This window comes from Calonectris borealis, chromosome 7 (assembly GCF_964195595.1).
Source record: "Calonectris borealis chromosome 7, bCalBor7.hap1.2, whole genome shotgun sequence".
Classification (NCBI taxonomy): Eukaryota; Metazoa; Chordata; class Aves; order Procellariiformes; family Procellariidae; genus Calonectris; species Calonectris borealis.
This window is the reverse complement of record NC_134318.1, coordinates 29,832,029-29,858,608: the sequence shown is the minus strand read 5'-3', so window position 1 is coordinate 29,858,608 and position 26,580 is coordinate 29,832,029. Positions and strand designations below refer to the sequence as shown.

At 42.9% G+C, this 26,580-nt stretch overlaps 1 protein-coding gene across 1 annotated transcript in view; it reads right to left on the bottom strand.

Annotated features, from left to right (window-relative positions):
- The window catches only part of CNNM2 (cyclin and CBS domain divalent metal cation transport mediator 2), a 126,943-nt gene that overhangs the window by 28,903 nt on the left and 71,460 nt on the right, over positions 1-26,580 (bottom strand). Inside the window, exon 2 of the mRNA XM_075154942.1 lies at positions 2,705-2,848. Within this exon, the coding sequence (XP_075011043.1) occupies positions 2,705-2,848 (144 nt within the window). The remainder of the gene's footprint in view (positions 1-2,704; positions 2,849-26,580) is intronic.

The window sequence follows — 26,580 nt, the reverse complement described above, 5'->3', positions numbered from 1 at the left end:
CTAGGGCCATGGGAGTGCAGGACAGATTCCTGTAGTGCGTCAATCATAAAAAAATGCTCCAACTTTCCAATACTAAGAGCCAAACACACTGACAGCTTTTCATCATGACAATGGCTGAGGCGTAGTCAGAGCCTACCTGTGTCATGATAGAAATATCTTCTTTCCACCCCATCAGCATCCTCAATACAAAGTCTCATGCTCAGAAGTACTCAGTCTATCCAGATGTTGATAGGTCAGACATATTTAACAATTTTTCTTGCTCCCATTTTCTTCTCCTTCCTCCCAACATCTCTGCAAGCCATAAGACATAGCAGACTAGAGCAATATGAAGAAATATCACACATTTATTGGGCACGCAACCCTTGAGAAATTCAGCTGAAGAGCTTCAGCAGTGAGAGCAGCTTTCAGCAAAAACTGTAAATATACAATTGTTTCTACCCTAAACAGTTCAAATGGATTTTCATGGAAACAGCAGAAAGGCACAGCTCCAACACCAAGATCAGCCTTTTCATCAAATTTCAAGTTTCCATCAAAGCAAAACAAAACATTTTTAAAACTTCAGGACAAAGGCGTAACAACGCTGCCAGAATTTTTCATAAGGTCTACTTTTAAGTAAACACCTAGCACAGAGCAAATCAGTCGAAAGGTTTCAAGTTGGCTTGGTCTGAACTGAGCAAGCCAGCTTGGTCTTATAACAAAGAGCATCGGAGAACTCTAGTACTAGATGGGGTTACTAGTACTGACACACTGATATCAACATCAAAAACGAGCTGCCTTAACAACATCGTGGACAATAAGGTACCTTCAGTAAACCCAAAGCATGTTCCCATCACGACACCAACTGGAAGTAGTTACAGCACATTAATCTGCCCAAATCCAAAACCTATCACGTCTTCTGCGATCCTCGCAGCTTCTCTGGATTTCTGGTCTTTCACTTACTGCTACAGTTTCCTTCAATCTAAACAATGGAATGAACTCCAGTGCTTCATAAAGAAACTAGAAGTTCATCTTCAGGGTACGTAGCAGGAGTCGCCCCCCAAAATTTCCTGCATCCTCCAGGAAGCCTAGGAAGTGAAGTTTCCCTCCTGTTCTGAACCAGGAATTTTCAATAGTAAAACCTTCCCAGGAAGGAGAGTTTCAAATGAACTCATGTTCACCAGCTCTATTTTGTTAATCTAGGAAGTCTTAAAATTAAATTCTCATTTCCTTGCCCTCTAACATGTTATTAATGGTCAAAGCTTTTTTTGTCCTGAAGAACAACACAGCATGATCTATGTGGTCTCTCCTAACAAACAAGGGAAAAAAAAAACCATTGAAAACCATATGTAATGTCTTTTCACTCATAGAAACATGGAAATATCTCAAAGGTGATGAGACAAAGATAGGATCTTTTTGGAGTATAAAAGAAAGTCTGAATTCACCATGTAAAAGCATTATGTTGTAACTGATTAGCCCAACAATTCATTTGTGAAGGTATGAAAAGAAATCGATACTAACTAGACTTCTGTGATTTGCATGGTAATTAGACTGTTTAGCATATCGTAAAACACAACGGTGATTTACATGAACCTTTGGGCACATAAATACTGGTAAAATACTGACCAGCTACAGAAAGTAGTTCAAGCAATAACAATCTATTAGGAAAAGTAGAAGTATGTCTGTCCCACAGTGTAAAGTGCTCATTTGGCATTTGGCTTGGAGGGAGGACAGAAGATGCTTGCATTGGCCTGAAAAAGATGCTGTAAGAACATTCAGATCCCTTTCATGAAGAAAGAAAAAGAAAGCAAAGGACAGCTGAACAGTGTTAAAGATATTTTAAATTATTATTTCTATTATTTCTATTACAATAGATCCTACAGACATCCTTGTGCTACATGCGAACACATAGTAAAAAATAGCATCTGCCAGCAAGTGATCAAAGCACAGATAAGACAGATGAAGAATGACAGAAAGGAAGTCCCGTACGCACAGTACGCACATTGTGCAGATGGGAAGAGGAGCAAAGACACTTTAGGTAGCTGGCCGAAGACCAGACAAACTCTACACTGGGAAAGAAAAGAGTCCAGATCTCTCAAGTGCCGGGTAATGGTTGACCTGCATCATCATCTCCCTCAACATATGTTAACACAAAGGAAGGAAGGAGCTATACTGAGTGATAAAAAGAGAAGTCATTTAGGACATGCTGGTTTTCAGCCCTGAAAAAGACCTTCCATTCTCAGGTTTTCCGAATGAGTGACAGAGAGAGACTCTAAACAGACTCCACTCCCCTTCCTTGAGGCATGGTATTTGCCTGCCTTCTTGCTGAAGTACGGTAGTACATGGACTACAGGCCCTTGAGGCGGAGAGAGGTTAGGGGGAAATGTGGGAGGTTGTGAGCACTGTAACAAAAAGGTTTAACAAGGTCACTGTGGTGGAGAACAGCTAGCAGGAGAGACCAGATTGTTGCAGATGTAAACCTTCTTGATGGAAGGGTCAAACAAAGAAACCTGTCCTGTTTCTGAATTAATACAGCATAAAAGGGTGAGGTGCCCATGCTGCGAAAACAAAAATTACTTAGACCATCTGAGGGATCTGGAAATCATTTGACCACTGAGATTTTAAATCAGTAACTTAACATCTCTCAAAACACAGCTATTAAATACAACTGCTGCTGAATGGAGTCCTCCCTCTCATCTACAAACAAAGTGCAAATATTTCTACTCACTGTATAGATCTGTTTCATCCAGAATTTCAGACTTGATGATCTCTTCAATCACATCTTCTAAAGTGACAATTCCCAGGACTTCATAAAAAGGATCCCCTTCTCCTTCATTGTTTACTCTTTGTACTATAGCCAGGTGAGACTTGCCTGCAAGGAGACAGATCAGCAATTTAGACATTTTAGAAATTCCTGAAAGATCGGAAATTAATAGCAGAATTATCGACACACAGGTACAAATAAAAAAAACAGAAAAGTTGGTGTCAGGCTTCTTGAAAAAAGAGGCAAAGTTTAACAGATGCTTAAAATCATAATCTGATTTCTGTCTGAGAAATGCATTCCTGGGTCACATAAATCCACCTAATGCACTAAAGGAGAACAGCTAAAGAGATCAGTGTCCTCTTTCTAATGTCTTTCCCAGTGAAACTGTCATCCTGGCATTGAATTCATTATATTGTCTTGTTGACGGTTGTTCCACTTCTTGTCTCATGCACTGGCAGAGGAAGGCCAGGCTGGAGCCCTCCTTTGCAGCAAGCTCCCGTGGGTGCGCTCCTCAAGCCTGGAAACAACAACAACAATGGCCAAGCCACAGAAGCACGTGGAGAGGGTAGCGCCGGGGAGAAGAGGTCAGCCCAATCCACGAGTTTCTCTTTTTCTCCTCCCTCCCTCAAAAATAATTTATTTAGACATGCTCCATAGGCAGGGGAGGGGGTTTCTTTAGGAATTAATTAACTAAAATACTCAAAGTAACAGTGTCTGATCAACAAAGAGAAAAACTAAGATGAGATGTAGTAGTGGCTCTAAAGATCCCTGAGCTGTGCATCTTTCACCGTATACTCTCTAATTCCTAAAGTCCTTTCTGCCACAGGAATAACAGTAATATCATGACCCTTCGAATCCGCTTTGATATCCTTGGTTGTCCGTTTCCCCAGCTGCCATCGGAAGGCGGTCCTTTGTAAAGCTGGATAAAAAGTAACATGCATTCAAAGGGTTCACCAAATACAAGCGGCATTTTGAAGCATAAATACAGCAGACATCAATATGCTTTCTGAACTATCAGGAGATAAGCAACATTGTCTCACATTCTTCTTTGCTAGTCTCAAAAACAGGACTTATCCCCATCCGTGGAAGATAACCAAAATAGTTCAACTTTGCTTAGACCCCTTTATAGGCAATAATGTCTGCATGTTTTAAGATTCAGATTATTAGACTAACAAGCATTCAAACTATTCCAACCCAGACTTACTCATGCTTAAAGAATGAAAATATCCCGAACAAATTAGACGAGGGAGGAAAACTTATCAACTACTGATATAAACATTGCATCAGGTCAAGTCAATTCACTTTGGTAAGTTTTTCACATCTGCTTTCCCAGGGACCCAACATAAGCAGTTAAAAACAAATTCTTGGTGAATGCTGTCTGTCGAAAGTTAAATTCTTTTGCTATTCCCAGCTTGTGATCATTTAAAAGGAATTTTCCAAAGCAGGGTCTAATATTAGACTCAAAATGAAGTTTCCATTCCACTTAGGCGATATTCTCACCAAAGTAACTACTGCATAATCTGATTGTCTTGGAGCTACTCGTTTAGATGCAGATGGACATACTTTAAATACCAGCTCCACAGCACTGCTGAGTCTTATCTTGAGGAGACCTTATTCTACAGTGAATTAATAGAAAGATGATTTGTGATTTTAAAGGATCAACATTCACATTGTACTGAAAGTCTTTCACTGTGCCAGGTTTTATTTCTTTGCATTTCTCGCAAGACTTCCAGCTCTTTTTACCACTCAATGAACAGCATTTTTTTTAAAAAAAAAAGGTGACTTCATAAAAACATGAAAGATTTAAGTACTATTATCATTGCTGTTCCCCTGTAATATATTACTCCAATTATATCCTTTCAATAGAACGATGTTCGAGAAGAACCGTGACACAAAAAAAGGTCACATGGACAAACCAAATACTGTAATTTATTTCTCAGCGCCTGCTCAGGTATTAGTATATTTGCTTTCAAGTCAAAAGGCGTAACTCCTTCAAGAACCATTTCTATCACAGACCAGAGCAGCTCATTTGCACATGCTCATTCAGATGCTAATTCCGGAGGATGACCGTTCTCACACATTAGTAAGCGGTAAGAGTGCTCAGATCTGTACAAAGTGGGTAAAATTAAAAAACCAACAAACAATGCTATCAGCTCGGTGTTTCAGCTTTGATCAGAATCACCAAATTACAGCCCTCTCCTCCACTTCTGTACTGCCTATGATAAAGCTGAACTAGGTGATAAAATTTTACATTTTGAAAAGGACAGTCTTTCTAACAGTGGAGTCCTGAACACATCTACAAGCAATGGGAGAGATTTATGGAAATGGGACTGGGGAAGGACCTGAGGGGCTGTAATACCATGGGAAGTTGTGCAGGACTTTCAGCCACAAAACCAGTTACGTGCCCTTTCCATCAGGGTAGTCCCCACCAAGCATTTAGCATCACTAAAATATGTTACGCTTTCCCCATTTTAGCAGCCGCTGCATTCTGATCTGACTAACTATCTGTACTTAATGTGAGACAAGTGACCAAAATCTGTACCAGCTACTGCTCTCTTAGGCAAAGTGAGCTGATAAGGAATTAGTTATGGATGGGTATCAGACATTGTGCACTTTCTACAATGAAAAAGAAGGCTAGAAACATTTTTTCTGGCTCTGCCATAATCTCTGATTTTTAGTTTTTTTATTTATCACCTGAAGTATCAAGACCATTGAAACTTGTCATAGTTTCAAATGTCATTGGAATTTTTGGTGGGTAGCATCGACGTTCAGCTCCACCTTCATTATTAAAACTAGATGTTGCAGAGAGTTTATCTGTTGAAAATAGATAAATTATCCAAATGCAGGCTGACATTAATCTTTTTTCCCTCTTGACTGTCAAGTTTTCCTGTTCCTGACTTTCATGAACCCATCACTTTGCTGGGGTCAGATGAATTTAAGCCAATCTAATTGGGCTGCCTCTAAAAGGCTGCCTTTCGCTCTCAAAGTCTTCTCCTTCCTTTGCCTTGGCTCCAATGCTCATGCAGTCACTTGATGAGACAGACCAGATCCGAAAATTACATTTCTTGGGTCTTTGCAAGTTAATTTTGATCCAGACCCAATAAGCCAGAAATCATCAGAGAGTGGAACAAGCATCGGCGCCGGTGACGGAGATGTCACGAAGATGCATTCCTGGACTGGCTGCCCTCTCAGACTGCTGCATAGATGACTGCAAAATACCCTCCACGTATGGAAGTAATCAAGGCAGAAAAGGCTAAAGGAAAAGCCAGAGTGTTTGCACTCGCAAAGACTTCTTTATACATCGTAAAAGAGCACAACACAGCATGTGCCCAACTTTAAAAGTGGCCTGTAAAATAATAACCCCTCCGAGTGTTTTAAATAGAAATTGGCTACAGCTTTATTCAAAGACTTTATCAGGCCACTGGTATTTGTTTTACTGTTTTATTCAACTGAGAAAGAGAGGTTTCAACTGTATTTTCCACTGCTAAGGACATACAATACATATCCAACAAGGAGCTAAATAAAGTAAACATCCAGGTAAGGAAACCTGGACTGTCTATAGTATTCCTAGGGCTTTGAGAGCAGAACACAAATTAAACAGAGAGAGCAAGTGTGCATGGAAATTATATAAATAATTTCTATACTTCACTGATTTTCTGGCCACGGTCTCTAACCACACTAAATCTTTGGCATTAATCTTTCTTTAATCACTTGTTTTAAGTGTTGATACAATGAGATTTAGCAAGCAGGCAGCTCTGCAGCACTGCCAGATCTGATGATAAAGGCAGAAATTACCTCAGTGATGTTTAATAAGCAGCACCAGGAGAGAACTGTGGGCAGTGCTCTGACCCACAACTCCTCTGTGGCCACAGGCAGGCAGTGTTTGCTTTCTGCCTCAGCTTCCCCCATCTACAGCGACGGTCAGTAACATCAGCAAGAGCCTACGGAGCTTATACGTGTACACGGCTTGAGACACAAGTTGTGACAAATGCTAACCTCTCAGTTACATTCACAGGCAACTAAAGGACCAAGGAGTTTTGTTAAATCCAAATCCAGTCTCATCCCATTGCTCAAAATCTTGCCACTCAGCTTGGATTTTGCTCTGTACGCAACTTCTGATTAATTTATTAAGCTAATTAAGAAACATGAAGATGCTTAGTGAAATCCGCATGAGTCAGTGAACGTAGAATGAGCTCCTGGGAGTCCATGTGATTGACCGACCACACAGAACAGCACTGGAAGAAATGCTTGAAATACTGATTCTCTTACAGTACCTTGACCATTCCTTGAAAAAGATATGGCAAAAAATTTCACCCTTTGATCCTAACTGAGGCATTTATACGGTCAGAGCAAGGACCTCAAGAATATTGCCACGCAGTTCAACCTAGAGATGAAAACATCTGACCAAGTTCAACATCTGCTCTGGTCAATACAGAGGGTCTTGTCTACATGAAGAGTTTTGCAATATGAATAGAGCTGTGCCCACCACACTCACATGCCACTTCCCCACAGACGCACAGGCGGAAGAAATGGGCTGACGGGAACATTATGAAGTTCAGTAAGTGCAAATGCAAAGTCATGAACCTGGTACAAAATAACCCCCATGCATTGGTACTGGGGACTGACCGGCTGGGTCTGCAGAAAAGGACTCCGCGGTCCTGGTGGACAAGCTACACGAGTCAGCAGTGTGTCCTTGCAGCAATGAAAGCTAACTGCATACTGACTGCGCTAGTACATGTGCAGGTCAAGGGAAGGGATTGTTCCCCTCTATTTGGCACTTGTGAGACCGTACCTGGAGTACTGGTGTCCAGTTTGGGGTTCTCCAGTACCAGTACCAGAAAGACATTGATAAACTGAAGCAATTCCAGTAGATGGATGCTAAGATGGTCTGGGGCTGAAGCCCACAATGCACAAGGAAAAGCAGAGGGAGCTGCATTGGTTCAGTCTTGCAAAGAAAAGGCTAAAAGAGGGGTCTTAAAGGTCCTTATGTACCTCATAGTAGGCTACAGAGAAGACAAACCTAGACTCTTCTTGAAGCTAGATACTGATGGGACAAGAGGCAATGAACACAAGTTTCAAAAACGGCAACTCTCCTTAAATAAGGAAAACTTGTTCCTCATGAGGGTGGTCAAACACTGTAACAGGGGCCCAGAGGGGCTGTGAAATCTCCATCTTTGGAGGTATTCAAAACTCAGTGACCTGAGCCAATTTCAAAGGTAGCCTGCTCCGAAGAGGGGGTTGGACCCGGTGACCTCCAGAAGTCCCTAAATTATTCTGTGATTCTAAGAGACTTTGAAGGGAGGTCTGACTGAAATCCCAGCCCAAACTTCATTTCTGACTTTTCATTCCTGAATTTCTGCTTAGGAACCTAAAAAAATTGCAAAATTTTCAGTACATAAGGATGATATGTAAAGACAGCAAGTAATTTTTACTGATCTGGAATGCCACAATATGGCCTTGTATGTGACCAAAAGTAACAGCAAAACGACACTACTAGCCAGACTATGCTGCAGAAAATTACAATACTGCTGGCATAGCTTTAAAGCAAAAGAGGGATCTCAGGAAGCAAGTGGTCCAACAACAGAGGTGTAACTCAGGGGCTCTGAGCAGTGAGCAACAACCTACACATGATGTGTATAAGCTTGTATCATGAGTAAGCAACTAGAGATGTCTCTATTTCTGCAGTAGGAGGTTTATGAACTCAATAACGGGAAGATTTGTATGTGTTATTTCCCCCACGCAAGAAGCACATCTCACTAAAGGCCCTCAGTTTCCTTTTATTAGCAAAAAAATCAGTGCTAAATCAAAGCTATGGTAGACATTTATAAAACAGAAGATTCCTGTTAAGTCATTTTGTGGTAAAACTAGAATCAGGCTAGTCTGTTTTTGTTAAAACCAGTAATCTGAGTCCACTTGCTGTTGGTGAGTGCCCTGAAACATTAAGCTATAACCTGTTTAATATGCGTACAATGACATGGAGAAAAATCCCAGGAGGTGTTTAGCTGCCCTTGAATTTGCTAACGAATGATCTGTGCTTCTGAAAAATCTCCTGGTTTATTCTTATGCAACTGTTTTGGTTTTGACTGATTTCTACAAAGGTAAACAATTTGGTCTGTCAGTGAGATTCACAGGTTCAACAATACGTTATGCAAAACAATCAATTTTAAAATGTGTTGTATAATTTAACCATTAAAACCAACTCCCTCTAGAATAGCACTGGCTTGCAAGCAATTATACCTAAGTAACAAGTGTTTTCCTAAATTTATTTTCTGCAGCAAGTTCAAGGACATTACATCTCTCTTCTATTAGCAGAAATTTGCATTCATACTGTTTGCTTTTGCACTTTGATTATTTTCAATGGGGAAATCAGACTGCTACTTTCTCCCCTCCCACCGCTAACTGGTGTACGCTGCCTTTGGGTTCACAACACAACACTGTTCACAGAATCAAGAGAAACCCAAAACTTCTGCACAAACATAATCTAGATCTAGCCTAGGCTTTTTAGATCCTGCTCTTTTCAGCAGCAAAACACACAATTTTTTAATATATATTTGGGAAGGGAACCCAATAACTAACATTCATTTAGTACAGCCACATGAAACTCATCCAGACCCTCAAGGAAACGAGTGAAAGTATCAGTGCAACCACAGGGGATACGGTGATTCTTCGCCTTTAAACCGGAGAGCTTACAGTCTCATACAAACATTAACTAGAAACCACATCAGCCTTCACAGGAAAATAGAAAAGTAGCGCTTTAAATAGATTCTTTGTGTTAAAGCCCATTTCAGTGGGAGGACACCAAAAAAAGGAAAAATTAGGGAGAGTTTCAGAATGACTTCCTGACAGTGAATTGTATTTGTAAGGAATACTTTCCCAAGGGAAATGGCAGAAGCTCAGTTACTTGCAACTTTGAAAACTCGACTGGTCGAAGCTCCTAGAAAGGATTCAATAATCCTCCGCTGCCCCGTGGCAGATGGAAGAGAAACGATGAGCTAACATTTTCCATCTCCAGCAGCCTATCACTTGGTGTAGGCACTCCAACTCAACTGCGCTGCCTACTCTTCAATCCGTTCTGGTCAGCCCTTGGTGAGAAGCACACTGTCAAACTTAATTTACTTTGCTGCTGCTTCTAAGAGTGAGAGCGTAGCTCTAGAAAGCTGCTACCTGCTGCAGCTTCACACGCAACTGAACTGAACCTGGCCACAAACTCGGATCAGAAGCTGAGAAGTCACCGTAGGTCCATGAGTAAAAGAAATGAGCTGGGAACCAGAAATAACTTGAGAGTAAGGAAAAAGGTCATTTCAACTCAGAGCTCTGCTACCAGAGTGGAAATCTCAGGGAAGAATCAGAAGTGAGAACATTTAGGGAAAACTATCACCAGGTGTAGGCAGGCAGCAAGAGTGAAACTAAAGAGTGGAGAGGAAAAGTTTCAGAAACTCCTTGAACATTAGTAAGGATTCCCTTGCCATAGACAATGTGCCAATGCTTCCCAGTCATGCAGTCCTTATCCAGTATGGAATTTGGGCTGGATATGGCTGGGACTGACAATAACCAGGGTCCATGGAGGTGTAAAATGCACACCATTAGCTGGGCTGCTCTCAGTGTTGGCCAGAACATCTGGTTTCAGCCTGGTAAATGGACAAACACAAGCTGCTTCCCAAAACTGGAAGCAAATGCCCTAGAGAAGTATCCGCTGGATCAGAAGTAGGAGAGGATGAGATGGAAAACGTAACGCTTGAGAGAGAAAACTCTCCTGAAAGCAAAGTGTTTTCTGACACCCCTCTGAGGCTCCAACCTGAGTACAAGGTTGTGATATCAGGACAATGTGGCTTGACATGAGATACAGACTGGAAGTTTAAAAAACAAATCAAGGAAGCACTTCAGGGAGTGCAGCAAACTAAAGTTGAGAGAAGAGATGGCAACAATGAGAAGAGAAAATATTGAGTCTGGAGAGAGACCTATCACTATTTGGGCTAACGCAGAACAAAAAATTCAGATAAAATTTAAGGCAAGCGAACAGAATACTGAAGTAATTCTTGGTCATGGTTCGTGTCTTCCACACTAGATTCAAAAGATACTGAAGTGTGACTTATGCCGCGATTTCCCCTTGTGCCTCCACTTCCCAAGGCAAGTAATGACCTTTTGGAAAGAAGTGTAAGAAATGCATCTCCTTACTGACTTGCACCTCCACAGCATGGTCAACAAGGATTTTCTTCTTAGTGTTCAAGGACCCTAAAAAGGAGCCATGCTAATTTTATTACTTCCCTGTTTGTTCAAGATTGTCCCCACTGATTTCAGCATTCCTTCAGGGATGAAGAGCGGGCACCAGCCAGCAAAAATGCAGCCAGCAGAGGGAGTGCAAAACCTTGGGTTTGCTACGCTCAGAGCTCCAGGTCCTCCCCAGACCTCAGTCCAGTAGCGAGCAGATGGAGAGGAGAGGTCCTAGATTCTGGCATCGGTGGGGTCTGGGTGCTGGCCTGCTGCTGAATCTGGGCAGATCTCCTTTGAGAGATGTATACTTCAGCCTGGGACTCCACAGCAACGATCAACATCTGCCATGGCCTGTTCAGTGTCTCCTGTAGCTTTGCATTGCTGCTATGACTTGCGCCCACCCCACCTTCCCCCCTCTCCCCTACCCTAGGGGGGACAATTTCTTGAGCCCTTCGTAAGGGTGCAGGAGGGAAACTATTGCCTCGTTAGTCTCCTCCATCACTCCTCCTGTCCAACAGGCTGCTTCTGCTAACCAACAGTTAATCCACTAAATAAAACCAAGAACATCAAGAGATGTTTATGAGCAACAAAAATAGAAGTCGACCCAAAACAACAATGAACTGGAATTACTTTGATGTTCAGGTAACCAAAACACAACACCAACAGAAACAACAGCCTTGTTCTGTACCATCGCAGCCAAAAATCCTACTCATCTAATCCTCCTTCTAATCCTGCCTCCCTCAATTCCTAGAACAAACTGAGCTTAATTCGGGGAGCTTCTAGATTTTGGCATCTACACCATGAGATTTTAAATCCGACAAAGGTAAAGTACTAGAAGGCACAACAGAACACGTTTGGACATTAGGAGGGGGTTAGCTGAGGCCAGCGTGCTTACGTAAGGACCTGAGCTGCGCTGAAGAGGAAGAGCAGCACCTTGGTTTGTGAAAGGAGCTGGGGGCTGGATGTATTCTCTTTTTTTTTATTACCATCATCAGCTCCTGTAGTTTACTTTTAGCTCACTATTTAGGACATAAATTTAAACGGGTTCTTGGGTTACCAACATCTTACATCATTAATATTCTATTTTAATGACCTGTTTTACTTCAGGCCATTTATATCACATGCAGTTTGCAATTCCAGCAGCTCAAAACCCGGGCTGGTTGATGGCACCGTCAGTTTTTTCAAGCTCAGCGCAAGGCTTTCTAATTTATATTGCGGCAGGAGCCAGAGGACACTTAACGAAAAGCTGCCCTGTTAACTTTTTAAATTGGTGACAACATCCTTCGCCCAGCGGGATTTACACAACCCCAGAACCACTTACGTGCGTGCGCTTTCACAGCGTGCGAAGCCGCGGGATTAACACGCCTGTGAACACAACCAGCGCCACTGACCTTGACTTCACACGAGCGCAGGATTGGGGCCACGTGAGCACTCGCGCTCTGACGCTGCGTATTTGTTTCTCCGAAACGTAACACGGGGCGCACCGCGCTGGGGCAGCCGCCATTACAGACCAACTTCCAATCGCTTCAGCAGAAAACGAAGGATACCGCAGCAATTTGAAGGCACAAGAAACACAACCTCCTTCTCCCACTGGCTTTTTGTTTGGGTCAGGTCCCAGGAGGTGTAGCGATGCAAGAAGGCTGCCGCAAAACTATGTTTCACACTGTCAGCAAATTCAATGGGGAGGGAGGAATATCCTCTGGCTGGAAAGTGACTCTTTTAAAGACAAAAGATATGGCACATCTAAATGTAGCAAAGCATCAAGACGGACCCAAAGCCATGGATCAGAGAACCTCAGCTGGAGCAACCATTTTCACCCTTCTGAAGCCGCCAGCAGTATCTTCACTTTGCTTTGGTGCAATTTTAGCTAACGGCACAGAGCAGAGCTGAATCCTGGACCAATGCCTCTTCATCAAGAACACATAACAGTTATGTTATCCATAACAACAGTTATGGATGTGAGGGGCGGGGGGGGGAAATCATTTAAACCACCCAAAAGAGGTGCTGAAACTGTCTGACGCAACAGCAAACAAACAGAAGAGCACCTGTGATTTCAGAACTGGGCACTGCTGATACCTAACTGCCTGCAAACTGCAGGTTTTTTGCAAAATATTAATACAATAATATATAGAGGGAAAAACCCCATGATTTTGCATTTTGCTAAGGATTTAAGTAGATTTTTATCCTGATGACATGTTACTTTAAAAGCCTATCATGCACCAAAAGAACTAGTTTAAATGCTGACTCGGCACCTCCAGGAAAAGGAAAGATTACAGTAAACTGCCTTGTTTGAAAGAGTGACAATACTGACGGTATATTTGAATGCATTCTTAATATTATTGAAGAACAAATGTAGAATGACTGGCTTTGTTCCTAGGAGTTTTCAATTACTCATATATGTAAGATTTTCAAGTGACCTAGTAATACAACAACATTTTTCCATCCACACAAGGGTCAGATTTTAGAGACTTCAAAGATCAATCTCTGTGGCAATTACACTATGAATATTTTTAATTACTGACTTTATAAAGCAACTTTTTAAAGTTTCCATTTGTGAACAACTCTCTAATTAGTGTTTCTTTGGGCCACCCTCCACAGCCCTCTGGTAGGCTGAGTTTGCCCAGAGCTCTTGAAGGAGGAAGGAAACCTCTCAGATAAGACGTTGCTCCTTCAGCAACAGCCACTGGAGAGAACTGGAGATAAGGTGAAGAGGTAGCCTTGCCCCTTGAGCAACAAGACACTGGAGATAAAATGAAGAGGAGAAAAGGAGTCTAAAGCAGGAGACTCTGAATTTGTGAACTTGCCACCACTGGTTTTGCTGTGATGAAGAGCTCCTTTACTCCAGAAGACTAAGGTTCAACAGGATCTACCCAGATCGTGAAGAAAATCAGTTTGGAACTGAGATCACAGTCCATAATGAGTATCCAACAGCAGCTGCCTTTCATAGTTCTACTTTACTATTCTTTTAAGCAACTCCTTGATTTATTCCACATGAACCTGTCCCCAAATTTTACTAAAATATTTTGCCACAGTATTTATCACAGTTTTCCTAACCCAATGACAGAGACATTAAGCATGGCCTTTGAGGAAGCAAGACGACAATAAAAAGAATTAGTGGAATGGCTGCTCATTGTTTTATATTAAAATTCAGGCCAAAACTATTTCAAAGACAGCACATAAATCAGGGTAGCTCAACAGCTTTCCAACTGCTGGGTGTGGATGACAGGGGATGACATGTGACTCACACCTACATTTACAATATTACTCAAATTCTTCTTGTCAAATATTTACCATAAAGTGAAGAGATGTGTCATTTTAGTGACGTAACAGGAATTCTGCCAGGATATTTCTTTTACGATCTGCCTGTTTAGCTCAGGGAAGGTGTAGTGGAGCCAACCCTGTTTTCTTTGGTATTCTGCAGAAGTCTCTATCATTATTTTAGCCCCATCCAAAATGAATCTGAACATATTTGCTCCCAAATGGCCTAAGAACTTAGCTTTAATATCACTGACTTCTGGGACTTCGTTTATTCTGACAATTTTACTCCAGAACAAGCTTTGTGGCCTAGCATCTTACAAGGAACGCCACATGCTTTTGATCTCATAAGGAACACCATCTGCTTTTGATCTAAGCAGAACACTTTTTCATTCAATCTCCTCCAGCAAGGGACAGATCTCTATCGTCTTTTTCAGACTGTTCACCTTCTTTGTAAATGTGTGTGTCAGAGCATCTCTATGATTTTATCCAAGCCTAGGCTCCCATACTTTTCTACTAACACCATGTAATAGCATTGCATCAAGGTATCTCAGGACAGCAAGAGCTCACAAGGGTCTATTTGAATAATCTGCTACGTACGGCTACGATCCTCTGACCTGATGTACCCAACTCCTTCTGCAACACTATGATGAGAGTTACAGTAAAGCACAACTCCACTAGCTAGGGAAACAGCCTCAACTACCATGGTTGAAACCACTGGCACAGGTCAAATTAGCTTCCCTTGTGATGGCAGAAGGTGAATTAAAACTCAAGCAACCCATACAGCTTTTCCCACAAATCCGTGCCCACACTAAGAGCGCTCATACAGAGCACAATACCAGCATCCCTGCATCCCTAAAACTCTCTGACCATGGAAATGGCCTCAGAGCAATGGTGTCCTATTGTCGTGACTTCTGCCTTGCATTTGTTTATTTTTAGCTAGGATTAGGCTGAATTCTTCTACATCCCCCCAATAAACACTAAAGTAAACCAGCCCTAACTTCTGCTAGAAAAGACATGGGCAACTAGGTCACGCAACATTACATACGCACACTTCACTCTTATTTTCCGTGACAGCTTGTAAATCCAAACATTCTGGGTATGCCCATACAAAAACATCAACACAAACCTCAACCAGAAAACCAGTCTACTAGGCTCTGAAGACTTGCCCTTAAATCTACAGTATAAACAACAGTATTTATCTAACATATTAACAATAGCAGAACAGATGTGTGTTGCTGTATGTGGTTCACAGGAGAATATCCAAGGACTGGGGCATGAGAGAGTTTGGAAAAGCTAAAGATTCACAGCCATATATATATATATTTATATATGGGGGGGATTGTTGGTTTTTGGTTTTTGTTTTTTTTTTAAACAGATGGGTCTAACATTTCGTATCTTCCCCCACTGCAATACCCTTACTTTCCCCTGTTGATCTCCTACTGCAATAGCAACACATCCGCACCTTTCCCCCCAGACCCTTTCTTGGGGCCCGCAATGCTCTTGGGCTTCTTCCCGCATCTTCTGCCTGTTCAGGAAAGGTCCCTCCACAAACGCAGCTACCGGCCAGGTGGTGCTGCCTTCACAGAACAGGTCAGGGCTGAGCTCTCATCTCTATCTCAGAGGGAGGAATAGGAAAAATTTCCTCTCTTACCCACACACCACGTTTTCATGAAAATTACAGAAACAAGCTATTTCTGACTCTTCTAACCCAATGACTTTCAAAGCTATGGAGGACTAGGACAGGTAAGGAAAAAAATAAACAAAAACCTGACAAACCCCAAAACAACAAGAAACACATCCAAACAAAAAAACCAACCAGACAAAAAAATCCCAAATCCCCCCCAAGCAACCTCCCCCACAGCAGTAACAGCGCAGACCCTATGCCAGCCCCCCAAATGACAGGAGACAACAAACTTCAAAATATTGCTGTAATTTCCACTTGCAGGAAAGAGATTGTCACTTCTTCACAACAAAGTAAAGAAAAAAAACCCAAATTTGCTAGAAAGCCATGAATAAAAGTGATTATATAAAACCCTAGTTTATACTAGGCACAATTTATTTACTTGAAACACCGTATATTTCCAAGTAGAGCTCAAATACACACTTAGTCTAAATAAGATGGACTACGTATGACCTACTGCTCTGCATCTTTACGCACACCAGGTTAATACATGCGAAGGTCCCCGTCCTTCCAGAAGCTGGCAGCCCGGCTACGCACACTGCATCGCTGTCCTTACAAGGGTTAGACAAACAGACCAGCAAACCCTGGCGAAAAGGAAATGCATTTCGAGTTCACAGTGGGGCTATCACTTGGCTATTTCTGTAGCGCCTGCATCTAAAAAAAGATCCAGTTCACACAAGTAGCTATTTTACCTTACTGTCCCACAAGATCTAAATGCATTTTTTCCGATTACACTTTCCCACCATAAAATACACGACAAAATGTGACAAATATTTTTAAATATTCCTATGAAAGCATTTTGCTTATATATAGAAACATGAGTATATATGGAAACATACAAAACTCTGTGTTTATATATAGATGTCTCCTCACTGTATAACTAATATTAGTTCATGGAACTGAAGTCACACACGACAAAAAAAATGAATTAAAGTTCCAGTGAGTGTTGCCATAAAGTAGACAAGGCAGAAAAAAACCTCTTGGATTTATGATAATCTCTGTATGAAATGCTGAATGGTAAATTCCCTTGAGAACTTCTCCCACACAAGAAATACACAACAAAATAAACAAACTAGGAGACGAGTGAAGAGACATCTAATCCACATCTTTTTTTTTTCTCCTCCACTCCAGCAAAATCTCTGTCATGAACCACAAGAGAGGCACAAAGAGGTCGTCTTGGGGCCTAAAGCCCATCTCCTGGAGAACAAAAGACCATCAGGTTCACTAAGGTCCTGGGCATTTAAAGCTTTTTTAGAGGAAACATTTCAAAAGACTACCACAACTGCTGCCCTTGTGAGAGTGCTCCACACTATAATGCCCCTTCTATATTAAAGGAATATAACTTGACAGTTACATGAAGGTGATAAAAGTTCTTCATAAGACTTATTCGCACAAGTCTGAGGGGTTTTAATTTTACTCTTTAATTACTCCTCCATGGTTTGGTGTCCCAAACACGACATTTCTTGCATTTAACCAAAAGATAAATGTAAAATTGACTAATCTGTTTCAGTGTTTAAGCTGAGGAAAACAAAACAAGCAGAAAATATGAGAGACTTTTTTTTTAACGGATTAAATTTAAATACTTTTTCCATGCCCCCAGCGGAATTAGTAAAATGGATGAAGAACACCGCCCCCCCCTTTTTTTTTTAAGCAAACAACTCTCAATCCCATCTCATCACATGTGTTCAAGCACTGTTCTAAACCACGAGTCTCCATTCATAGCACTTATACTGTGGTACTTCAAACTGTCACAGGAGCCTGTTTTAACATCCAGCCAAACACCCCTGCTTGAATGCCTTCCTTGATGAGTGCAGAATCCTGTTTTTTATGTAAAGGAGAGTTTTCAGCAATAAAGGTCGGGTACTTTTGTAGCAGTTTCACAACAACTACCATCAATAAAAAGAACCCTGGGATGACCTGGATAATAAATAGCTTTTTTCTGGACAATAAATGTTTTTTCTAAAAATACTGAAGTAACGGCATACCCAGCCCTGCATCTCAGGGTTACAATTTTGCGTAACGTGCTGGAGTCAACCAGACCAAGCAACCAAGAGAGGGGTCTGAATGGGGAAAGGTTGGCGTAGGCACTGTCCATAGAGCTCAGGGGAGAGCCTCACGTGATAGCTGTGTATAGCAGGAGTGGCAGATGGCTTTCCAGAAATGAAGATAAATTACTCTCAGGAACAGAATTTGCCTCCTCTCAGTCTTTAAAGGCTAGTGGCATCTCACCTGCCTACTTCCATGGCAACTGGATTCCCTTCTTATCAATAAGCTGTTGATGCTAAGCTCTGTCTTCTCTCCTGCCCTGTGACTCCTGTTGCATCACATACCCAGAAAAGCAAATGGGACCGAGGATGAATAAATTCAGTTGCGCAACTGAAGCAGTAAAATTTCAAAGTTTTCTTACAAAAACTTGACAGATCTCTGTCCCACTTCACAACATCATCACCTTCTTGCTGGCTGAATATTAGCAACTATGTAATACGTTCAGCCGCATGGTACAAGGGAAGGGTACCGCTCTCTGGTCTAGAACAAGACTAGATCACAGCGTAATGACCACAGTGTGACCACAGAACAAGACTAGTTCTAGATCCTGGGACCAAGAACTCCAAATTTACCCGGCTTCCCAGGAACACCAAGTTCTTTCATGACCACAAGTGATCAGGAGCTCAGATCTATTATTCATTGAGATGATGACATGTCTGGCAGAACAACAGCTTTTGGCAGGACAGCAAAATATTTATACAGTGTAACAAGTCAAAGGAAATGATTTGCCAAATTGACTGCAACAATAGCTTTCAACCTTTTTCAATTTGTGGACTGCTAAAAACGCTCAGTGGGAGTGCAGAACTCTGTAGAGCTGAGCTATCTACTGACAAGAGGCTTATTGTTTTTAAGATACCTCTTTTTGAGACGTCAGAAATAGTCCTTGGACGCAAGCTAAAAAAAATCACCAGACCACATTATTTTCTGGAAGTTTTTCATCCAAATATTAAGCAATCTTCCTTACCGTATGCAATAACCAAGACTTAAAAGCCTGGAATCAAATTGTTACAGGTCCCTGCAAAATAAAGATATTCTTCCTAGTGACATTAGCAAGAGCTTACATGACAAATATGGGGACCAACCACCACGTAAAGTGGTCAAATGACAGAACTCAAAAGCAGAGGAGCCCCCAGGCCAGGGAGCGCACGGAGCGGTGTGTCACCGACAGCGCGCCCTGGGCTCCTCGGGCAGAACGCGAGAGCAACCCTGGGAGGGACCCTGAGCGCTGGATCCCACACGGGCGCATTTCTAAGGAAAGCTGAAACTGAAATTAGTGGTTGGCGACAGTGGTTTTTTTAAAGGCAGCATTTAGAGACTTATCAACAGACACAAAATATAGGGAAGAGGGAAGAGAAGGAAAGGGAGGAACTCTGGGAATTGCAAGTGAGATTCATGTTATTTCCACTGTGGTCGGACTTGAATCAGTGCTCAAACCACCATCTCTGCCCCAGCTCATTAGACTACCTAGTAATTTGCGTGCTCCTGCACGGTAATCCACAGTGGGAGCCATGGGAATGCGGGGATGAGAGAGGCCAGCGTACCCCAGCCTCACTGGGGGCAAGGGAGGAGGAGGTGGAAGCACTGGGGAGATGATGGCAGGGACAGTATGACTGTCTCAAGCACTGACGTGTTTCATCAGATGTACCATTTCAGTACATATAAATATCGGCAAGTTGGCCCGGTGGTCTGGCCGTTGCGAAATGGCCGTTTGCTGCAGGTGTCACAACAGAGGTGATCTGAGGGGAACGCTTTGCAGATAATGCTAGGAAACGTTTTATGGGCAAAAGGAGAGGACACTGCTCTAGATGTGCAGGGGTGAGACATTTAAAAGGATACAAGAACAAATAGGAAGCTCTTGCCCACTCTGCATCTCACCTGCGATGGCGAGACCTCAGTTCCCACCCTCCGTCGCATGCCTTAAATTCCTCACTGCATTCGAGGCAGCGTCACACTACCCTCACACTTCCCGCTTTAGCGCCTTGCTTTGAAACACCCTTTTGAAAATCAGAACTGGAAACAGGTCCTTCTCCCCTTGTGATGGGTCTGAGCCAACCTCCAAGGTAAGAGCATTGAGCACAAAGTCCAAATCTTTAATCAAGAACAACCATTGATCTGCAAGTATTATAGCAATTTCTTCATCAAAGATGGGGGAAGGTGCGTTTTGCAAACACCAGGGCTAGTGAAACTTGATCAGTGGAGGAGGTCTGAGAGAAGATGGTGGTGCTTCTGGAAATAGGTTAAAAAATGGCATGGGAAAACACAGACAGCAAGAAAGTAGCTTGAGAAAGACATTTCACGGATCTGACAGGAGGAGGAAAAGACATCTTAGAGCAGCCTACTGTTCTCAAAGGAGATAGGGAATATCTTCAAATGTTTAAGGGATTAGGAAATGGTGACTGGAATGAAAATGTGCAAACCTAAGGTAGAAAGAATAGCAGGAATACAAGTGAAATGATCAGAAATGCTAATATTGGTGTGCGAGTTACACCAGAGGATGAGCATAGAAAGTACTAGGAAGGAAGGCAAGAGCACGCTAAGACAAGAAGGTACAACTGCTGTAGCAGTTATTTGCTGAAGCAAGAAACAAGAGGGGTGTTTGTGCACAGAAATCCCCCCGGTCGTACAAGCGAATTGCCCAGGGGGTTATGCCAAGCTGTTCGTGAGAAAGTCTCCCGAACCCTATGAACAATGAAAGCAGCCCTTTTTCCATCCATCTCTCCCAGAGTATTTAAAGATTTGAATTTTCCCATATCATTTTTGGTTCGTCTCTCTTCCTATAAATAGAGAAGCAGCAGTGCATCCATCTCTTCTTCATCTTTTTTGGTGGTCTAGCATTGCACACATGCTGGAATGTTTTTCTAGTAAACGATAAGCGATGGGAAACAAGTCAAAGACAAAGGACAAGAGACCTTGAGCTAAGACAAATAGGAGAGATGGGAGCCTTCTCCTCTTTCCCAAGAGGCAGGTATCTTTTCTCTGGTCCAAAGGGTTTTGTTTTGGAAACAAACGTATCTATTTCTGTCACTTCCTTTAGACATGTAGTCTTCGTGGGGCTGATAGCAAGACTGACTACAGTGTCTGAGAATGACAATTTGGCCCCCAAAAGAAAGCATTTCTAACCTAAATATGAAACCCAAAGGAAACACACCCCTGCTGCTAAGCACACGTCTCAGTGGACTAATGCTGTGATCTGCGCTCTGCTCCCAGAGCCTCTACTTTAATCCAAACTCCAATAATCGAGTTAGCGCTTTGCGAGGAGAGCTAAAGCTCCCGGGGTTTCTGCTGAGCGGCCGGCCGGTGGAGAGGCTGAGCTGGACATCAGCAGGCGGTCCGGCTGCCACGGGAAAACAAGCGTGGTGTGGGCAGCCGGACAGCTGAGCGCGGAGCTGCAGGAACGCCTGTAGCTCTACCCTGACCCATAGGAGGTCAGCCGCACCACTGGATGTTCCCAAGAAAAACAAAAACTTGAACAGAAGAGGAAGGGTGAGCCATGGTGCCGGGAGAAAATGCCAAGACCAGGCAGTTTGGGCTTGGAAGTTGTTTCATAAGTCAACGAAGCCCACTTCTGTACTGAGATGCTTCAGCACAACATGGAGGCGGCGTAGGTGTCTCAAGCTGCGGCCCTGATGTACCACTGCAGCGATGAACACGACGAGCCAGCCGCACTAAGACAGCAATGTCTCTGATAGATGGGGAGGGAGCTGGGGAGGGCGGCAGGGGGGAGCTAATGAATTCCAGAAGATCAGAGTCTTCCATCCCTGCTTAAAAATAGGAACTGCGGTCAGGGGTTTGAGACAGAGAGAGTCAAACCTCAGCATTTCGATCCAGATTTTGAAACCACAAGAGGTCAGAGTTAATTGACGGTTGGTCATTCAGAGGTCCTGGGACAACTTAAGAATCAACAACATGCTGTAAAGTCTTGTTGAAGTTAGGCTCCTATCTCCCATCCAAAAGACGTAACGATACCCCTGAAAACAGTGGCCCTGACCAGCATCCTTCCTAGGCCCACCTGCTCAACACTTGGGGGAAACGAGCAAGTTGCCAACTAGCAGCAGGGTCAGGCAGAGCCTGGTCGCAAGAGCTGCAGAAGGTAACAGCTTTCAAAGTAGGCAGCAGTGGGCAGGTTCTTGTGGAGCTGGCAGGGCCGCTGACTCTGGGATAGACTAATCCACTAACAGGTAAATCCCCTCTACAAAACATTCCTTCCTGCCTGAAAAGACTTATTTGGCAACCAAAGGCCCCTGCTTTAGAGTAAGAGCTGGGGAGGAATGTGACCTGTGGCTCCTGATGGGAGAAGGCCCCAGCACATGGAGTGCCAGGCTGAAAGCTGCCCAAGCCTCAGCACGTGGGGCTCTCCAGTGAACTGTCCTGACTCCACGAAGGAGATCATTGCTGGGCAGGTGGGACACCAGGCACTGAGATTTGGTGCTCGCTGCGCTCTTTAGATACATGGACCAGATGACCTTTAAAGGTCCCTTCCAACCGAAACTATTCTATGATTCTATGACAAGGGACTATCTCTCCAGACAGCTGGATCTGCAGGAAGGAAGAATTCTGCTTGGTGGTTTTGGCAAACATCATCCCAAGCATAAGGGTTTGGCCTGCTAACTCTGATGAGGACAACGCAGAAGGGAACTCAATGGCCTAAAATGAAAGGCAAGTGAGAGACTTCTGCTTCGGACCTTGCTTCAACACGCTCCTAGACATTGCTCATACATGGAGCGAAAGCCCATGCTAGGTCTTCAGGCAAAGAGAGAGAGGGCATTACAACTGTGTTATTGCGAGCTGGCCAGCCCTGGGATCCTCCTAGCTTATCAATCCCTTTTGCTACATGAAATGCAAGTCCTGTCTAACATCGCTAGGTTAGCAAACCAAACAACTCAAATTTCACTAACTGAGATTACTGAGGAAAAGGAACAGATCCTCTCTCTTATCCACATTAGAGTAGCCAAACTTTGGCACATATACTAAAACCAGGCAAAACAGAAAATCCCTCCTCGGCAAGTCATTTTTATCAGACAGTTTACCTCAAATGATGCAGAAAGATGCCTTTTGTTTTTTAAGTTTTCCAGCATTTCTCCTCGCAGCTTTCTGACCAGAGAAGGTTTTGACTGCAGGGATACGATACACTGCACTGTAGCCACGCTGCTGTCCTTGAATGGAGACATCTTACTCCCTGCCCAGATACAGATTCACAGCAGTGAAGAGACTGCAGTCTGGTGTGCCATGTGCCCTGCATGACCATTCACTCATCATCCCAACTGGTACCAGCATGGGCATCAACTCAAAGACAGGAGCACATAGATCCATCTCACAAGATGCGTTGGTCAGTCATGGTGGTTTTGTTTACATGGAGTGATGGAACAGCCCCTTACCAATGCAAATGTGTGGTAAGAGTAGTCGCTGGACCTGCTGTGGCTTCTCAAGTGTACAGAGATAAGCTTTGTTATCAGACCTAAGTCAGTATAAGATTCAACTGTTTCCCTAAAAGAATCTTCACTCACTCAATTTCACATCTCATTTGTTATTAGATGCCAACACGTTTTTTCCCCACCCCAACAAATGACATTTCTCAAGTGTTGAAAAATCAAAACAAAAGAAGTTTTACATTCTGCATCATCTGGGAAGAAAAATCACTGTTTTGACCCACCACTAAAACAGTATGGAAAACTACAGGGTGGGGCGGAACAAAAAAGGAATTTGATAGTTAAATCATAAAAATATGAGGAGGACCCAAGGGTAGAAGTAGACATACAAATACTTACAACCAGCCATATTTCAAATCGATTACTTTGCTTTACACATATCAGAATTAGATGCTATTTTTGTACTTTTGTATTAGAAGGACATATGGTAAGCTTGCAGTTAACCATTAGCAATAATTTCCTGTATTATTTTAGTATCTGAGAGCACCAGACATGTACCACAGGTGTTACTATTTGCTCTGTTGCATAAGTAAGTCGCAAGCCCTTGTTCCCTAACAAGCTGAAGGAACAACTAGGGCACGTGTAGGACTCCCTAGCTTATGGGTATCTGCAGCTGCCAGAACCAGTGATTTAGAGAAAGACATTCGAAGGGAAAACCCAAGCTATTGAGACAGAACCCCTTGGAAATCCAATTCAATCCACTATCATTGGTTTTGGCTTGGTTTTTCTGCTAAATTTTCAGGGAGAAGCAATCTCCATTTGGGGCCCTAAGAACATTCAAGAGCTGATGAGAAATCTAGCGTGGCTCACTTGTCTCTAACAGGATTGTACATACAGCTTCTGATTTTTTCCTCCCTGTTTTGGGGAATTTGAGCTGCACATGAATTTCCTCTCCTTATAATCCCTCATTGGAAATGATCAGTACTGCTTGCCAACAGCCCTTCACATGGGAAAAAACCAAGGCACAGAAGAGGTGCAAATTCCACCTCTCAGCAACAACAGTACTCACTGAAAAGGGGTGAGAGGAGACAAAGGAAAAGGGGGCTCTACTTGAGGGCTTGCAGGTCACTTCTTCACTTTTACTGTTGGCAATAGCCAGGCTAAAAATTGTAGAGCTGCTCATGGGAAAGAACACATCTAAAGAGATAAAAACAGTCACATTGGATTAAGGGGAAAGGAGAAGAGACAGAAATTAAACAAAGGAGAGAAGGATCAAATGAACAAAACCAGGAGCTCCTTCAGCTAGCTCTTCTTCTCCAAAAATAATGCATCCCCCAGGTAAGTTGAGATAGCAAAAGAATGCCTCTAGTCTGCATGAGAGTGACAGCACAGTAGATCAACCAACACAAATGCTCACACATTCCCTTTAGGAGAATTAGAGAGTAACAGAGATTTTAAGCAAGAGTATGTGTGCGTGTAAGTTGCTTTCCAAATCCAATTTCCCTTCCGATCCCCTCATAGCTTCTCATCAGCAGTTTTCTGTTTCTACTATGAAGGGCTCTACTGCAATTATGCTCAGTTACTGAAAGCCTCTTTACTCTAATCCTCTTCTTAGCCTCAGAAAGTAACAGCATCAACTGATACCTGTGAGCTTAGCCTCCTCCATGGGAAATACTCTAGAGTTCACGGCAGAGAAAAACACCCTCAGGACATACCCATCTACACCAGCTCCCCTGTGCACCTTACTACTGCTAAACACCAGATCTTCTACCTGAGCCAAACCAATTTTTCAAGGCCAAACCTCATAATTTTGATATTTTAAAGAAGCAAGCTCCAAGCAGAAAACAGATGGAAAATCTCAACTTGTCATGAGGACACATACTGCTTTGTCTTTTTTTTTTTTAATATTTTAAACTGTTTTAAAAATGAAGTTATTTGCCATGAGGCTGCTGGGAAGGGGGTGCTGAAGAGGGGGCACTGTGCTGTTTGTTATTTTTGGCATGGATGTTGAAACCAGGCCCTAACATGCATAATTATGGGGTAGACTGAACTCTTCCCTGATGAGATTTCGTCAACCATGAAGCTAAAGGCAAACTTAAAAAGAAGTACAAACAATTCTGATTCAAGCAATGAAACAGAGAGACAAGCAAAAGTTTAAGCATCTTGGAAGTCCTTTTGAGAGGTATTAGACCTATGGAATGACTGCAGTTTTCCCTTTAATTCAGAGAGAGCTGCAGGTTTTTAAGTCCAGCTGTTTAACCCCTGCAATGCACAGTGACCTTTTCATTTTCCATTGCTCTTGCAGTTTTCCAGCAGTTTGAGCTCATTTGGGCTAATTACCTCAACATGGAGCCGCAAATGGAAAATGTTGCCGGTAAGTTGTTCCATTCACAGCCATTTAGTCTTGCACCGCTTGCGTCAAGGTGTGCTACCTGTTTTCCCCATCTCCTTAGGTGGTGAGCCTTCAGACCTCGGGGCCGTTCTGCTCCCAGCAGTCACGCAGGCTCCAAGAAGTAGTCAGTGACCTTCCAGCCAGAGGACTCCACCCCGCGCACGACGTCCGCATGTGCACCTTCCCTTTGCAGCCTGCCCTGTGCCAATACTCAGGTGAGGCACAGGAGACCACACTCCCTGACCCACCGGGGAATCTATACTCCTTGAATCTCACTATGGAGGAACAGCAGTCCCCCCAGAGCTAAGATGTCACTGAGTTTCCATCATAAACCTAAGCTGACCCTTTCCTGACCCTGTCTTCCAAAAAGCACTAATTTATAAAACGTCCCATCGACAGGGAAATTGGTAGGTCTGGCTTGGTAAAGGAGAAGAAATAGCCCTTTCCCATGCAGATCCCAAGTTAACTTTGAAAGCTGGCTTTCAAAAAAACAGTTTGTATGCTCAAGTATCTAATTGTGGATTTGGACCCAACTTTGTGAGATATGTCATTAAAACATAGAATCACTGATGTTTTAAACTAGTATTTCTAAGCCCTTTTTTAACTAACATGGAAAACAAAACACCATGGCAAGGCTTGCCTACCACCGACTGCTCAATTACCTCACAGGGTCCAGGGGAAAGTCCTTAGGAGCTCTGAAAGGAACTTGTCTGAAGCCACCTCCAATTCTCCAGGAACGTCAGGCACAAGAACATCTTATTTAATGAAGACAAAATGTGCCAGCTCAGTGCAGGTCTGGGGGACAGAGGGCAGGAGTCAAGCAAGGGGGAAGGATTACGTTCTTCAACACATCAAACATTAGAAAGCCAGGAAACCTGGGGTCCAG